The 17490-nt window shown below is 36.9% G+C and overlaps 1 protein-coding gene across 12 annotated transcripts in view; it reads left to right on the top strand.

The window, feature by feature from the left end:
- PEX5L (peroxisomal biogenesis factor 5 like) overlaps positions 1-17490 on the top strand; it is an 817344-nt gene that overhangs the window by 589240 nt on the left and 210614 nt on the right. For 5 of the 12 annotated variants that reach the window (XM_081571067.1, XM_081571060.1, XM_081571059.1 and 2 more), the window contains one exon: positions 16635-16706. The exons of 3 other annotated variants lie outside the window; for them this stretch is intronic. Coding sequence is in view for 8 of the 9 variants with exons in the window: in XM_081571060.1 (XP_081427186.1) it covers positions 16635-16706 (72 nt within the window). In the remaining variant the exon portion in view is untranslated. Of the gene's footprint in view, positions 1-14422; positions 14805-16634; positions 16707-17490 lie in introns of those variants that run through there. 4 more of the 12 variants (XM_081571061.1, XM_081571054.1, XM_081571065.1 and 1 more) reach the window with 3 other exon arrangements.

Here is a 17490-nt window from a genome sequence, read left to right as displayed (position 1 = left end):
CAGGCCTGGCAAGCAGAAGAGTGATGTATTGACCCATCTAGTCACCTCTAAATCTGAACACAGAGTTGAGGTGTAGGTCACCAGTATATATAGAATGACCTCTGGCTTACAGCCTGGAAAAGACTGCATTTCTGTTGTTGCTGTTCAGGCCTGATTTCTGAAGCTTTTTCATGTGTTCATCTATTTCTGTCATATTGACTAAGCCATTTCATATTTGACCTAAGAACTGGGTAAAACACAAGCTATTCTGGCCTTGTGCAGGGTTACACTGTTATGCTAAGTAGAAAAAATAATAATAAACAAGACCTAATGTATACTAAACACTATTGCACATAATTAAGCATTTGTTATTTCCCACAATTCTTATATATAGGCAGAGGAAATGGACTGGTAAGATGTCAGGATCCTTGCTCAAATTCAAAAGATATGGCAATACCCAGCCCTTATTTCTACTATACAAGAGCTGAAATGCCTAGCCTATGCCGATGATAACCAAAAAGACTTTTTTTCATCCAAAGATGAAAAAAAGTAAAAAACATAAGGTCAGTAGACCTGAATCTGATTCTGTGTTCTAACACTTTCTAGACAGACAAAGAGCTTTTTCTCTCTTAGAATTCATTTCCTCAGCTATTAATATAAATAAGGAGAATAATACCTACCTTCATGAAATTACCTGGAAGAAGTATGATATAACCCATGCAGAAGTATTTGTAAACTCTAAAGCAATAATCATTAGATATAGTTCAGATATATAGTAAGTAACAAACAATGCAATTTATCATAAGACTTTTTGGATTATTTTTGACATGATCTATTATGGAATTTTCTACCAGAATCTAAAAGTGATAAATTGACTTTGTTTATCATTAAAGAGAAGGGGAAAATACCTAATTTTCCAAGGGAAGGTTGTTTTACCACCGCAGAACAAGTTTACATTCTTTCTATTAGTATTATAAAAGTGGTTTCCAGACTTTCGTCTCAATGTCCGTCTGTACTTTTAAAAGATATTAAAGACCTTAAAGAGCTTTTGTTTATATGGATTATATCTATTGACTTTTACTGTATTAACAAAGAAGACTATGAAAAATTTTAGCTAATACTTATTAAATTCATTGGAAAATAGCAATAAAACACTCAATACCAATAACATTATTAAAACTCTATTTTCAAAAAATAGAAATTATGGTGAGAGGCATGGCGTCTTATATTTTTGCAAATCTCATTAATATAAGAATTAATGGAGGAAAATTGAATTCTCATATCTACTTCTGCATTTGATCTGTTGCAATTGAGGGAGGTTGAAATATAAAAAGATAAATTTGTCTGCACACAACTATACAGTTGAGAAAGGAAGAAGTGTTTTGATAGCCATTTTACATAATTATGGATAGTCTTTGATGATACAGTATCAAAACTTGGCATGTTACTTCTTAAAGTTTAGTAACAATGTGGTATTTTAAGTGAGATCAATAAGCTGTGTGTACTTTTTATATTAAAATCCATGATTTTTCCTATACCTTGAGTGGGTCTTTAACTCATGCATAGTTTTGATAATATGCCATGCATCTGTCATTTTGAAAATGTTGCTTTACTGAGTTGTTTTTATCTTCCAAATGTTGCCATACTTCATTATATAATATCAAAAAATACTTTATTAATATCACTGAGTGCATTAGGAACATCTAACTATTTAGAAGTTATCAAGCTCACAGTGGCAGATACAAGTTTCCACAATTCTACCTTTCCTTAAAAGCTTGAATTTTGGCAACAAAAATTGGTTGTTCTCTTTGAAAGACTCTCCTCACTTATCTGGGGGGGGAAATGCAAGATTCCCAAATTTCATAACCATAGCTTGTCTGTCATTTTTTTTTTTTCAAGTAAAATGCTATTTCCTATATTTTAAAATGGTCATGTTCAGTTCCCAACAAGTCAGTTTGGTGCTACCACCTTGATTCTTACTAACAGCTTTACCCACTGTTGCCCTTGCACCATCAATTCAAATGTCAACACAGCAAAAAAAGGTAAATAATGTTTTGGTACTTTTATGAGAAATTGTTTTAACTTCACAGATCACCTGAAAGAACCTCAGAAACCACAAGGGTTCTGTGGACAACATTCAACAGTTAGCGTTGTCTCTTAAGTGTTAAAGGCACTCTTCAGTCTGATGATTTTCTGGATTTCTTCAACTTTCTTAACAAAACTCTTCATGTAAGGTGGATTTTGATATGTAAGGTAGATATGAATGTATGTTAACATGAAAAGATATTCACAATGTGTTGTCGAGTAAAAAGTGTAGTTTAGTATTTATAAAACAACCACATTTGTATCATACAAGTGTATATGTATGATATATTTATACACAGATACATATATGTGTATCTGTGAACAAATATTTGGGGGTATGACATCAACAAGAGAGAGTAAGAGGAGTTAGGAGTAATGGGAGTTATTCATCTTTTCCTCTTGCTATAAAGCAAAGGATTTCATTAAATGTTTACTAAGTATCAGCAATGTGACAGGCATACTTCTGCACTTTAAAAAAAAGTTTTAGTGTTTCCTATAAGGAGAAACTTCTGCTTTTATAATTTTAAAAAGCTTTTTCCATTTGGAGCACATTTGTCCATGGCAATTTAGCTGTTCCTTACAGGAGCCTCACTTCATCTCTCTTTAAAACCCCCACACTCGCCTACCTAGAACAATTTGCAAGAGTACAGAGTTTTTTTGGTTTGGGTTTTTTTTTTTTTTTTTGAGTGCAGTGCAGTTTTTTAAAAGTCTCTCTATTAAAGTCTACATCTACTTCCAAAGATGGATTTAAATTAATTGAGCTGCAGTCAGCTTTCTGTCTCTCAGCACTGTGTTATCAATATATTACTAGTATTCACTTGGAGTATTAATCAGAGATTGCAGAAACAGTCTTCAAAGGGACCCTTTCAGTGCTCTCAAGTTGATGTGAAGTTCGTACTCTTCATCAGTGAAATTTGTCTGCTCTGTATTGTTCAAGAAGTCTTTCTTATTGTCTTTATAATTTTGTGATGACCTCTGTAATACAAGCATCTAAGACTTGGAGTTTGATTCCTAAAAATGAAAGAAAGGAAAAATGCAAACGTGAGAACTGATGGAAGAAGCCCATCAGTAGTTATGTGTACTCACTGGAATATTGTGGTCTTGTAGAAAGAACACTATTCTGTAGCTCTGAAGCTTGCCTATATGTAGCTGAATATCCTTCAATAGTTTTCATGTAACATAATCATTTTAAAATATTAATAACAAAGGAGTATCTAACTAAGTAGCAAAAATCCCCAAAGAAACTTTGAGCAAGAAGATAAATAATGTGGTTGAATCTGCCTTACTCTACCTCACCTGACTCCAGCTTTCCCCCATTATAAAGCTTTATCCTTGGACAAGTTAAAAACAAGTGAAATGCAATGAAAGCAATGAGTAAATACATTCCTTTTTAATATTTTATACTCCCTGGTCAGTTAAGTTCTTAGGTTTGCATAAAGAATTCTTGTTATTGATGTCCAAAAAAATAACAATAGATCCTTTTAGATGTTCTGCAGTACTGAACAATTTCACATTGTATTTTTAAAAAACAGACTCCCTTTGTTTTGTCAAATAGCAAGGAACAAGAAAAGTTTAGATGTTGCTTTATAACTTTACAGAGTGCAAAAATATCCTTTATTAAATGCAAAATATTTTTCTATATTTCTCTAGCTCTCTCTCAAAAATATTAAAAAAATGAAGCATTGTAATTTTACATGTTACCAAAATAAGTGAGTGCCTAGCATATATTTTTTATAGACCTAGTCACTGCTAATTTAATTCCTGACTAGAGAAAATACAGATGCTTTTATCAGTTATAGTAGCCAGTATTGAAAAAATAATCTGATGATACACAAAGTGATGAATTAATAAGCATGTCATAAATTCCCCACTCCAGTACTCTTGCCTGGAAAATCCCATGGACGGAGGAGCCTGGTAGGCTACAGTCCATGGGGTCGCTAAGAGTCGAACACGACTGAGCGACTTCACTTTCACTTTTCCCTTTCATGCACTGGAGAAGGAAATGGCAACCCACTCCAGTGTTCTTGCCTGGCGGAGCCTGGTGGGCTGCTCTCTATGGGGTCGCACAGAGTCAGACACGACTGAAGCAACTTAGCAGCTTAGCATAATAGAATTGGTGTGTGTCAGTTCTCAACTGACCATTTACCAGTTATAACAGGCTCCATGGCTGACACACCCTGACCCCTTTAGTGGCCCCTAACTGCTCTCCTTGCTTCCATTCTGCTTTCCCACACTTAAGCCAGAGTAGCCTTCCTAAATCACAGATTTTATAACGTGCTTACTCTCCTGCTTCAAGTCCTCCATGGCTCCACATTGCCCTTAACATAAAGACATGATTTTCAAGACTCCACCTTCCTCTGAAGTCTCATCTGAGATCATCTTCCCAAAACCCAATACCATCCTCATTTCTGATACTAGGAGACCCTGCTACCTCCTATCTTTGGTCTTCTCTCTGTATCACTCTTTGCATGCCAGCTCCCCAAGTCCACATGCAGACAGGCCCTGTCCTCCACCTGGAAGGCATGTCCTCATCATTCAGATCCCAGTATCTCCTCCAGGCCTCCTATGACCTTGACACAAAGCAAAGTCCCATGGTCTCCTTCATATCTCCAGACTCCTCTGTCACAGGTTCTTCACTTGTTTATAATTATCTGTTTAGTTACTTACCTTTCCCAGTAGGCATCAAGCTTTCTGCGTAGGGCACCACACCTCCCTTGTGGGCTCTAGAGCTCCACATTTCGGCACATTCATACTAGATGAATGCAAAGAGACAACTCATTGGAAAAGACCTTGATGCTGGGAAAGATTGAGGACAGGAGAAGAAGGGGGCAACAGAGGATGAGGTGGTTGGATGATATCATCAACTCAATGGACATGAGTTTGAGCAGACTCTGGGAGATAGTGAAGGACAGGGAAGCCTGGTGTGCTGCCATTCATGGGGTCACAGAGTTGGACACGACTGGGCAACTAAGCAACAACAGATACTAAATGATCAAAAATACTTAAGAGGATGAGTGAATAACAGCCCTGACCTCAAGCAGCTCACAGTATATTTGGTAGACTAAAAATATGGCAAAATCTGTTCCATTATTACCTTATATTTATATGATACCCAAGTCTCTTTTATGGAAAAAATATAGATATATTGAATCTATAGAATATATTAAAAATAAAATTTTAGTATTGTACTTTTACTGTAAAGTATAACATGTATGAAATGTTTAAAGTAGTACAAGAATAAAATGAACATACTCCATTCTTATGCCAAGGGAAAATAAAATTACCATATATGAGAAGTGCCTTCTTATCCCTTATCTCATCATCAAACAAGGGAGGTTTTTTAGCTGTTCATTTTTTGAAGATTATTTCTTATCAGTCAAGTCATAAGGAATTTCCCATAAAAATCAGCAAAATACCAAAACTGCCATGTGTATTCACATACATTTGTGCTTATTTTTTCCAGTAATAGATGTTGTGTTTGCTGAAAATGTCAGGAGTGATCCACTACATATTACTATTTTTGTGATTACTGTCACATAACTGTATTGACTGAAACTACCACCCCTAGCGATAAAAGGGTGATCTTGCATCAACACGAAGCAACCCTTGTCCTAAATTAATACAATTTTGTCTGAACAAACTCATCAAGTACTTGAACACCTAACATTGTCATACACTCTACCTTGTATTTTCTCATATTAAAAAATAATTGCCTCATGACTCAAATCTACAGTTTCTAACCATCAAACTCCTTTTTACTTGAACCCAGGAATCACAGAATATTTGCTCTCAGGTGATTGGTGACAATACTTTATATAAATAAAGCTATTTAAACTTTGCTTTTCATTATAAGCCACTTTATTTTCCCCTTGTTATGAAGCAAGGTATTAATTGATGTTCGTCAAAAAATAGTTTGTTTGATTAGCTACATATCCTCTGAACTCTGCTGTTTTAATCTTGTAACCAATGTTACATATCCAGTGGATAAATGACCTGTCTATTGCCCAGATGTTTCTTGCCCCTGTACATCCTGTGGCTTAGAAGAGCTCCCTTAATAAGTAGTTGCCTGGAAGCTCCATGACAAAGACGGGAAACCCAGACCTGCCCACCATCTAGGGATTTCCATGTCTTATCTATAATGTTGTCATCAATGAATTCACAAGCCATTGCAGAAAAGAGATGAATGAAAGAAGCCATCAGGAGACTGATGGATAAATAACAAGAACTGTGATGTTGGGGCTAGAATTCCTAAGGTTATCAAGGCCATGGAGGAGAGCTCAGAGATGAAAGTAATGGGCTGTACCTCCAGGCAATGTCACTCTCAAGAATAGGGAAGATTTATTCTAAGATGTCATGACTATGTGTAGATCCAGAGGAAAGAAAGAAAAACCTCATGTTATTTTAGCCATAATAAAAAAACTGGTTATCACTGAGTCACATAAATGTAGCTTAATGGTAAACAGCCTTCTGCACAGATCTGGTGACTGAGGCACAGACTTCAGATTGACTCTCGTCAGAAACAAATTTTTCTCAAGCACTGTCAAAGCATCAAAGCAATGTGTGAGTTGAGAGATGGTATGAAAATAGAGGCATTATTATGAGTATATTTACTTGGCAAACAGAGTGCTTACAGAAGCAGCTAGCTTTTCTTTCCTTTTTATTAAAGTAAAATGATTGCTGTTTTCTTTCACAAGGACATAAAATCATCATGTCCAGACCAGTTGTTGTAAAGGAGTCAGCAGCAGGTGTGCAATGCCAGGTGCACCAACTGCCAGTGAAAAGGAAAAGGAGCCACTGAAGAGGCCAGTGATAAGCACACCTGTGTTTGAGATGGGAGTAACACACGCCTAGCCCCCATCTGGTAGGGCCAATACCTATAACAATAAGAAGTCATGTCAATACGGATCAGAAGCTGGGGATAGATGAATAGGTTTAGTTTTAGATTACTTCTTATTTTTCTCAAGTATGGAATACATAGTTTACCCTTTTATTAGTTTTTTTTGGGGGGGGAGATAAGGGCTTTTTTTGTGATAGAAGTATTTATTTCCATTTGAGAATCCAAAATAATGATGTTAGTTCTCTCAGGCCCCTTACCTGTCTTACATCAACAAGCACTCTCTGCTGTTTGAGTGATGACAGATGAAATTGCTAAATGGGAGTGCTTTTAGTTTCACCTTGCCTTGGAAATAACACCAATGCCACATAATGCTGAGAAATCTAGTAGATTGAAATATATATATCATTATTGTCTTTAGCAGGCAGGAAAAGTGTTTTATAGCTCAGTCATTGCATGCTATACCACTGCATTTACAGCTTCAAGAGCCTAGTCTAGAGAAAATGAGAAAATGATTTTTATAGAGACAAGAGCCTTTCAGATGAAAGAACTGGACTCAAAATTTTCCTGTTAAGACAGACATCATTTTTTGTTTTTTGGGTTTTTTTTTTTCTTTTTGAATGTGATTTTCTTTGGTTTTGGAAGGGAAGGAGGGTTGAGAGGAGTGTCTTTATTGTCCTCAAAGTAACATGGAACACTGCTGAATCTGACATAACTGCAATTTTCAAGTTTAATTTTTGTTTTTGCCTACTTGTTCTCAGTAAACCACCCAAGTACTGGACTGTTCCTTGGAGCATATGTAACTCCTCTGAGAAATCATTAGCCGTCCTAGCCCTGCCTGAGTCTTCCTAATTTTGTTGGATGTACCAGAGGTAAATACTTACCGCCCAGCCCAGAGTAAAGTGAAGATATTTGCAGGGTATGATCAAAGGGTATGAAATTGAGGACATGATGATTAATATCAACTGGAACTGCCTATCACACCCTGGATTTGCTTCAAAATATTGAGTTGTTTGATCACTTGCTTTTGACTGAGAACTGTAAAAACCCCAGCACTTTGATCAGAAATCCTCTTCCCCTAATCCTAGTGATAGGTCCTTTCACTAGCACATAATGCTAGAAATGTAGTTCACTGATTTGCTTTTCAAATGGAAGTAATGATTTGCTGTAGGGTAACAAATCCTAAACTTTTAGTGTTCTTAATTTGTAAGATTACTAAACCAATGATTTTGCTTTTCTGATGTTTAAAATTAAATAAACCTTGGAGGAAAGAATCTGTAAAAATATGATTGTATGTACTACATGTACTATACTTTCCCAATTAGACTTAGCCTTAAAATCAGCAGACAGATGAACAGATATTCAAAAGTAAGTATAATAAAAGGTTAGTGGTGAAATCTAGGTAGTAAGTATACAGATGCTCATCATAAAATTCTTTTGACTTTGCTGTATGTTTGACTTTTTTTTAATAAAATTTGATAAAATATTGGAAAAGATATGTACGAAGGTGTATGTCTAATGCTGAATTTGTGTTTTGGAGAAAATGTCATTGTACAATGACGTATGATTGAGTGATCTTAATGGATATTTCTGTTGAATTCTCATCTTTGAGAAACTAGGAAAATAGAAAAATAATTTTAAGAAGCTTTAACACTCTTCAGGTTATTCTCTTATAGACCAAGAGCCACTCTAAAGATAGAAAAGGCAACGTTAAGGAGGGACCGCAAAGCCAAGGTTGAAAATTGCAATGTGTATCCCTGCCATTTTATTGTTCAGCTAGTAACTGGAGTACCTATTTTCCCAAGTAGACTTAGCCTAAAATCAAAAAATTGCTAAATATCTAGCCATAAGCTTATGGTTTAAAACATGGTTTAAAATGCATCCACATATTTGTTGTGCTTACATTTCTTTTTTCACTCAGCAATATACCTTTAGAACTGAGTTTGATTACCATATGTTATGTTTGCTCAAGCCTGGCCCAAAACTAAAAAATTGCACCCTGTGGCTCTTTTTTTGCCATAACATCACAGTTGGTGGGGGAAGAACACAACTGTGAATGTCTTTTTTTTTTAAGAAAAAAATAGTTTTTGAAAAATGCCAAGCATAAGCCCTTCTGTAAATGATTCTCTTCAATGATGACATTTTCTCTTCAGAAGGTTTATTTCCTCCATATGAAAGAAGAATAAAAGATCTGCAAATTGTCTTTTTAATTGGTAAGGTGGTGACTTTCTATTTAAAAGGTCTGTCTCAGCTTATGTCCTAAATGGAGAAACTCTCAAGCTTTAGTCCAACTCTTTGGGGAGAAGTTCCTTCTCCCTCATTTTCTGTTTTTTCCATTCATTATTTCTTTGTATCCACAGCAGTAGTGTTGGTAGGTGTGCTGACACTGTGGAACTTTTTTTTTAAAAGAAAGGACATAGGGCCAAAATGATATAAAAAAACCTGAAAGTTTAATATCCTAAGGGGGAGTGAAAAGGAAAGGGACGTATTAAATGCAATAAACAAAACAGTCCACTTCACCATCCCACCACACTTGCCACAAGGGACAGAAGTAATAACTGTAGCATGAATCTCTACATTTTAAAAAACTAGCATTTATTCCTCCAGAAATGTAGTGAAGGAAAGGTAAAGCTCCCACCCTGTCACTTTTCTGCAATGTAGATTTTAAGTGAGTCTTTTCTATGGCGATTTTATCGATCTCTCAAGCGATCACATATTTTGTTTTCTTTTTTATTATTATTATAAAAGAAATTCATTCTAGTTTCAAGAAGAACTCCCAAGTATAAAGAGAAAATACAGATCATGCATCATTCTATCACCCAGAGAACAAGACTCTTACTATTTGAAGTATATGTCTAGATTTTTCTTCTGTAAATATATATCACATATTTATAATTTTAGGAGAAACATGCACTTTTTTCCTCTCCAGAAGCACTTTGTTCTTACTTTCATGCTTCATGAATTATTCTCCTTCACCCTCTGGTATCTACATTTTCACTCTCATTACTGCTGTTTCTTGAACTATGAATATACTCAATACCTTTACACAAGGGAAGGAGGGACAACTGTAACTTTTCCAGTATTCTTGCCCTGTATTTTTTGTCTTTGCACTAGCATTCTTGCTCTCTCTTTCTATTTCTCTCTCTTTCTCTCTTTAAAGCTGTAAGCACATAAGATCTACCACCTTAACAAACTTGTCCCTCTTTCCCTTTTCATTCAAGCTTTCTAAGAGAAAGTAAGTCCTCTTTCACCACTACCACCAATGTATTCATTAATTTACATTAATCTTGGTTCCACCATCACTAATTCTTCTTTTCCTACAATCCTTGATGACTTCCAAAATGCCAAATACAGTGAAAGTATGCAGTTGGCCTGCTTCTTTAACCTTCCATCAGCATTTGATACCATCTACAACTGTATGCGGATCACAATAAACTATGGAAAATTCTGAAAGAGATGGGAATACCAGACAACTTGACCTGCCTCTTGAGAAACCTATATGCAGGTCAGGAAGTGATAGTTAGAACTGGACATGGAACAACAGACTGGTTCCAAATAGGAAAAGGAGTACGTCAAGGCTGTATATTGTCACCCTGCTTATTTAACTTATACGCAGAGTACATCATGAGAAACGCTGGGCTGGAAGAAACACAAGCTGGAATCAAGATTGCTGGGAGAAATATCAATAACCTCAGATATGCAGATGACACCACTCTTATGGAAGAAAGTGAAGAGGAACTAAAAAGCCTCTTGATGAAAGTGAGAGAGGAGAGTGAAAAAGTTGGCTTAAAGCTCAGCATTCAGAAAACTAAGATCATGGCATCTGGTCCCATCACTCCATGGCAAATAGATGGGGAAACAATGGAAACAGTGAGAGACTTTATTTTGGGGGGCTCCAAAATCACTGCAGATGGTGATTGCAGCCATGAAATTAAAAGACGCTTACTCCTTGGAACGAAAGTTATGACCAGCCTAGACAGCATATTAAAAAGCAGAGACATTACTTTGCCAACAAAGGTCCGTCTAGTCAAGGCTATGGTTTTTCCAGTAGTCATGTATGGATGTGAGAGTTGAACGGTGAAGAAAGCTGAGCGCTGAAGAATTGATGCTTTTGAACTGTGGTGTTGGAGAAGACTCTTGAGAGTCCCTTGGACAGCAAGAAGATCCAACCAGTCCATCCTAAAGGAGATCAGTCCTGGGTGTTCATTGGAAGGACTGATGTTGAAGGTGAAACTCCAATACTTTGGCCACCTCATGCAAAGAGTTGACTCATTGGAAAAGACTCTGATGCTGAGAAGGATTGGGAGCAGGAGGAGAAGGGGATGACAGAGGATGAGATGGCTGGATGGCATCACCGACTCGATGGACATGAGTTTGGGTAAACTCCAGGAGTTAGTGATGGACAGGGAGGCCTGGTGTGCTGCAGTTCATGGGGTTGCAAAGAGTCGGACACGACTGAGCGACTGAACTGAACTGAACTGACAACTGTATGTCCTTTGACTGCATTGAGTTTCTCCTCCTACACCTATGCCCACTCCTATTCCACTTCCCTTCATTGGGTTCTTCTCTTTGGCCCATTCTTTAAATGTAACGATTCTCCAGGATGCCAGCCTTAGTCCTCTTCTCTTCTGCCTCCACATTTTCTTTTTTAATGAGCTCAACCTCTCTGACAACTTTAATTATCTCCATCGATCCATATGTCTTGTCCTTATCTCTCTCCTAAAAATATAGACCTGTATATCCAACTGGACAACTGGATCTTTCCACTTGGATGAACTTTCCACAGACACTACAAACTCAGCAAGTATCTTCTTAGCACAGCATCTCCTTTCCCAATCCTCCCCTCTCTCATTGATCCTCTATTCAGCTGCTGGCAATACCATTTAACAGCTATAATAATGTAAATAACAGCAAAGATATTTCTGAAAATACATGATCATGATACAGACCTAATCACTGAAAGAAGTAACATTTGCATTTATAGTCAACCATAAATTGCATTTGGGACTAATTCATACAATTATAGGATTTCCCTTGTAGTTCAGTCAGTAAAGAATCTGCCTGCAATGCAGGAGACCCAGGTTCAATTCCTGGATCGGGAAGATCCCCTGGAGAAGGAAACAGCAACCCCCTCCAGTATTCTTGCCTGGAGAATACCATGGACAGAGGAGCCTGGCAGGCTTCAGTCTATGGGGTTGCAAGAGTTGGACATGCCTTAGTGACTAAACCACCTCATACAATTAACTCTAAAAAAGGCCTGCTATAGAATTTAATAATTAAGAGTCCATTGGTGACTGTCAAGAATGCAATTACAGTAAATTGCAACCTGATTGTGAATGGCTTAGAAGTGAAGAGAAAGGAAGGTGGCATCACTGACTCAATGGACATGAGTTTGAGTAAACTCCAGGAGTTGGTGATGGACAGGGAGTCCTGGCATGCTGCAGTCCATGGGGTCACAAAGAGTTGGACACTACTGAGCGACTGAACTGAACTGATGGCTAGTGAGCACAGACCACTCTTTCAAGTTTGATGATAAAGAGATAAGAGAGATTAAATGAATGCCTTTAGGGGAAAAGCAGAAGTGAGGAAGTCATCTTTTAGGACAAGGAAAAACTGAACAATTTTGTAGGCTGCAGGAAGGAAGATGGTAGAGAAGAAGGGATTGAAGATAGGAAAAATAAGATAAGAATTGAATACTGACAACCACAAAGAAAAGAGTAGGATGGTCTTTGTTTCTTTTGTGTATATTATAAATTCTTCATTAACATTTGCTTTAATAAATACCAGGTCTACTATTTACCACATTGCAGTATTGAATAAGAAATAGTAATAAAATTTTTTGAAATATTTATATGTAAACCTTTACACTTATTTTCATATCTATAGTTAGGCAAAAATTGTAATTGAGGCTAATTAGCACAATTAATTAAATCATATATTCCTTTCCCTTTCAAAATTTCCCTTATATATTCCATTCCTAGTGAATATGATGAATTCTTTTAATTCAACCTGTACACAACTGGAAGGTTTCAGTTAAAACTCTCACTTTTTCATAAACTCTTATAAGTCTTCTTCTAAAAAGAACATTGGGTGCTTTGTTTTCCAGGTCTCTATCCCATCAGACTTTATTATTGTTTTATTACTTACTTGCAAAATTTTCTTCTATAATACATTCTGTATCCATGGCCATGTATGATTTTCCTATAAATTTTCCAAGTTTTATGGTTTATTTAATTCAAGTGAATATACCCACCTTTCTGATTCACTTTTGTGGAGGTAGATAGGGTTAAAGAGAGATGGTGGAACATTTACAGAGAGGAAAGATGATCAGGCTCAATGTTCCTAAGAAAACAGCAGCTCTTGATCCAGTAATATTAAAAAAAAATTGTCAGTACTAAAAATATAACTAGATAGTTCTCCTTCCAGTTATTCAGAAGGGTTCATAATGGTGTGGGGAGGAGGCGAGATACTGTATTTGGAGTGTCAGACATTGGACACTTATCCTGAGCTGAAAGCTTCTCACAGAGTGGGATATGTTTTCAGCAATTTTTCTCTCTTTCCTCACCTCTCCCACCTCGAGGTCCTCACCGTGTTAACTTCACTGCACTGATGCTCCCTCTTCAGCTGCTTGTAGAAGGGCAGTGCACAAAATCTGCTCTCAGCAGGTAGCATGCTCTCGGGCTGAGGTGGACAAGGACCTAACCTCACTGCCTCAGTGGGAATCTTCAGTTCTAGTGGCTGCAGGGAGGTGGGAGGAGCACAGGAAGTGATTCCCTTTGGGCTTCTCCTCCCCCAGAAGCCCCGCCTCCTCACTCTTGGCCAGTGGGAAGGTTAGCTTTTTTTCTCCTTCTAGTTCAGTCCTCTGACCAGTGTGAAAGACCACGCAGGAGCTATGGAGTTGCTTTTTGTGCTTGATCAAGTGCATAGATAGAAGACAGGGATTCCTGGCTGGGAGGAGGGAGGAGAGCTGAAGATCCCTGCCTGGGCTGGCTGATCTAAGCAGTCCAAGTGGGAAGCTGAGTGCTTGAAAGAGGATTATACTCGCACTAGAAATAAGCAGTAAGTGAGCGAATAACCATGATGGCTTAGAAAAGGCTTAATCCCCATGGGGTTATGGGGTGAGCTAGAAAATATTGCTTAACTCTAGAGTAAAACTGGAAAGCTTCTGACTGTGTACAGTTGTCTGCTGTTTGAAGACTAGGAGCTTAAGTACAAACCCAGAGCTGTAAATGCCTCCTCCCACTCTCAGAAAATGCCAACTTCTGCTTACAGTAGTTGGGAATATAATCTCCTTCCCTGATCTAGCCTCTTTCTGGGGAAATTTAGTACTAAACCAGATAACGAGTTGTGATTAAATTGGAAAAGTAGAATCTGTACTGGCAGGAAGGGCAATCTTGGATTATGTTCTGTGAATATAATTGTTATATCTATTAGTAGTGATTTGCTAATCACAAGATAGTCTGGGGTGGGGCATTAAAAGGAAAGTTGAAAACTTTTTTGACAGAGAAGCTGAGTAGTCCATATACATGAGAAGAAATATAAAAATGTGTATAATTAATAATAGATGGAGGGGTTTTTCGAGCATTAAACTAGAACAGCAGTCAGGGAACATGGCAGTACTTGGATAAACATTAGCTAGAAAAGAAATTTTAGTTTCAATGATTTCACAATGTTTACAAAGTCAAAACAATGATGCAGGGATACTTCGGTTAGTGTGGCACATTGTATATATCATTGCTGGGCAAGATCTGTGGTTCTCTGGTCAGCAAGTTTTGGCAATGAAGCCACTGCGGCTGGTGCAAAGAATTCTGGGATTTCTGACAGTGAAATGGATGGAAAGACCCATATTCCGTCTCTACTTAATGTCCTTTTGTCCAGAAATCGGGTCATGCAGATGAGCTACTTGGTATGTATATAGATCAATATTCAGTAAAGGCATTTCTAAATGATTTGCATTAGAGGGTCTCTGGACAATATCTTATGGTGACCAGTGGACTAAAAGGATACAAAAGCAAAGTGATAGGAAGTCAGTTTGATTGAAACCAACCTCGTTCTTTTTGTTTTCCATCAGTCTTGAAATGGAACCTCAAATGAGGACAAGAATAATAATAGAAATACTGTGGCCATCTGTTCTGTTCTAAGTGGCTAAACTCATTAATATATGAATGAGAATTCAGATTTTATTTATGCATCCTAGTACTTCAATATTCAGGAAATCTCTATCACAGGGGAAAAAACACAAAAATAGGAGGTATGTTGTTGGGGGGGGGGGCGGAATGTGGAAATCTGCTTTTGAAATGTTATAGGAGAAAAAACAGGCAAGAATCATGTCCCATAATATAAAGAAAATTTTTGTCACATTTGCTGAAGGATGTAATTCTTCCTGTAATGAGATGAGGATACTAATATGGCACAGTAGATGCAAACATAAGAAATATTTATAATTCCCTTAATTCTAGTTGATATAGTTAATATTGAGCAGGGTTGTTGTTGTTTTTTTTAAGATAGCAATCATGTATTACAGCTAATTAGGTAGTGAATTTTCTTTTCTTTTTTTTTACTGGTCCTCTGCAAGGTACTAATAATTTCTGAAATTATGAAGAAGTAACCGTCATTCCTGGTATTTCCTTTAACCCTTGCACTGGGAGAAAGGGGGAAAGAGAAGACTCAGGCATATTATCTCTCTCCTGTAACACAACAGTAAAATTGTTGGCATGATCTGTGTTGTTTTCCAACTGTATAACTTTTGCTATGGGGAAAGATAGATGGAGGGAAAAATGCCAATAAAGAACATTTTTTTAAATGGCCTGTACTCTTCCAACTTTTTAACCTATCAAATTGTGAAATTTTTCTTATTTACCTTTTAAAAATTATTTCTGAGTTGCCCCTTCCAGTGTTAGTTTTCATCAGATTTATAGGCAAATATAGAAAATCTGGGGCTTCCCTGGTAGCTCAGCTGGTAAAGAATCCACCTGCATTGCAAGAGACCCTGGTTCAGTTCCTAGATTGGGAAGATCCCCTGGAGAAAGGATAGGCTACCCATTCCAGTATTCTTGGGCTTCCCTGGTGGCTCAGATGGTAAAGAATCTGCATGTAATGCAAAAGACCTGGGTTCCATCCCTGGATTGGGAAGATCCCCAGGAGGAGGGCATGGCAACCCACTCCAGTATTTTCTTGCCTGGAGAATCCCCATGGACAGAGGAGCCTAGTGTGCTACAGTGCATGGTGTTGCAAAGAGTCAGATACAACTGAGCAACTAAGCACAGCACAGCACATAGAAAATCTGAAGATTCATTATCTGACTGGTGTTATACTTGCTTATTCTTAAAAATATATGAAGGATTAAAAGAAAACATTTAGTACCTGAAGTCTTAAGCATAGTATGAGCACTAAATGCAGCTTCAGTGTTTAAGAAAAATGTCCTAGGACTCTAAGGAATTTGTTATTTATCTTGAATTATTAAAGAATATTTTCTGAAACTATAGAGTTGAAAAAGAAGCATAACAATATTCAGAAAAGAATTAAAGGTATAATTTGGATGGAAGAGGCTAAGCAGAAGCCAGCAGTTTAATAAAAATATTTACTACTGTCCATGAGAGGTTGGCATAAAGAATGATGTATTATGACTAGTGAACAAGGTTAAGTAAAGACTTTTATCTTTAAAAAGTATTAAGTAGGAATTAACGTTATTAATGGAAAGAAACTAAATGATCATTTAAAATTATTCTTTCACAAGAAAAGTAAAGAAAAAGGATATGGAAAACTAAGCAGTGATGAAGACCTGGAAATAATTGTTGATCAAAAGCAGGTAAGTGAATGCTTACATACATTTTCTACTGTTGTATGTAGATTTTTGACAACTGTGAGCCCTTTGAGCTTTCAGCTCTGCCCTGGCAGCTCTATTAGCCTGACTAACTGGGGCCTGCATAAGATAGAGTTTGAGAGCAGCTAAGCCTGTCTGTCTAAGGCCTCTGATGCAGACTTCTGCATGATGTCAACATGTATGTCCTGTATGTAAGAATGAAGAAAAATAAAACAGAGTAAAATAAGAGAATGTTTGGAAATTAAAAACCCTACTTGAAAAAAATGAATGAGTACAACAATGATAATTTGGTTTGGAAAAAATATTTAAACAAGAACCAGAATGTATCTTATTTTGAAAATGAGAAATGCTACTATTAGTGTAAAGCAGTTATAATTTAGGAGGAGGGGGATAAAAGACTTTCAAAAACTGAGAAGTTTGAAACATATTGCCCAATTTACTTTCACAGATTGTCTGCAGTAAATTTAGAGAGTTCAAATTTCAAAACAAACCAAAAATGAAGCTAGTTAGTAGTCTTTAAAACTTCTTGTAATTTGAGAAACAGCTAGCTTGTATTTTATATGGGCCCATAAGGTAAAATGAAAACTGCTTAATAGACCATAAACAATGGCATACCAGGTAATGGAAGGTATCCAGCTCACGTCATGGAATTGGCATTAGCCCTTAACGTCTTTGTTAATTATCAAGGAGACAAGGGAACTGCACATCTATTTCATGTGTAAGTGGCTGTGATTCTGATGATTTCCACGTAAGTTCAGGTAGAGATAGA

Source organism: Giraffa tippelskirchi, chromosome 2 (assembly GCF_054371585.1).
Source record: "Giraffa tippelskirchi isolate mGirTip1 chromosome 2, T2T-mGirTip1v1.2.pri, whole genome shotgun sequence".
In the NCBI taxonomy this organism is placed as follows: Eukaryota; Metazoa; Chordata; class Mammalia; order Artiodactyla; family Giraffidae; genus Giraffa; species Giraffa tippelskirchi.
Note: the sequence above shows the minus strand (reverse complement) of the source record. Positions and strands in the feature narration are given on the sequence as shown.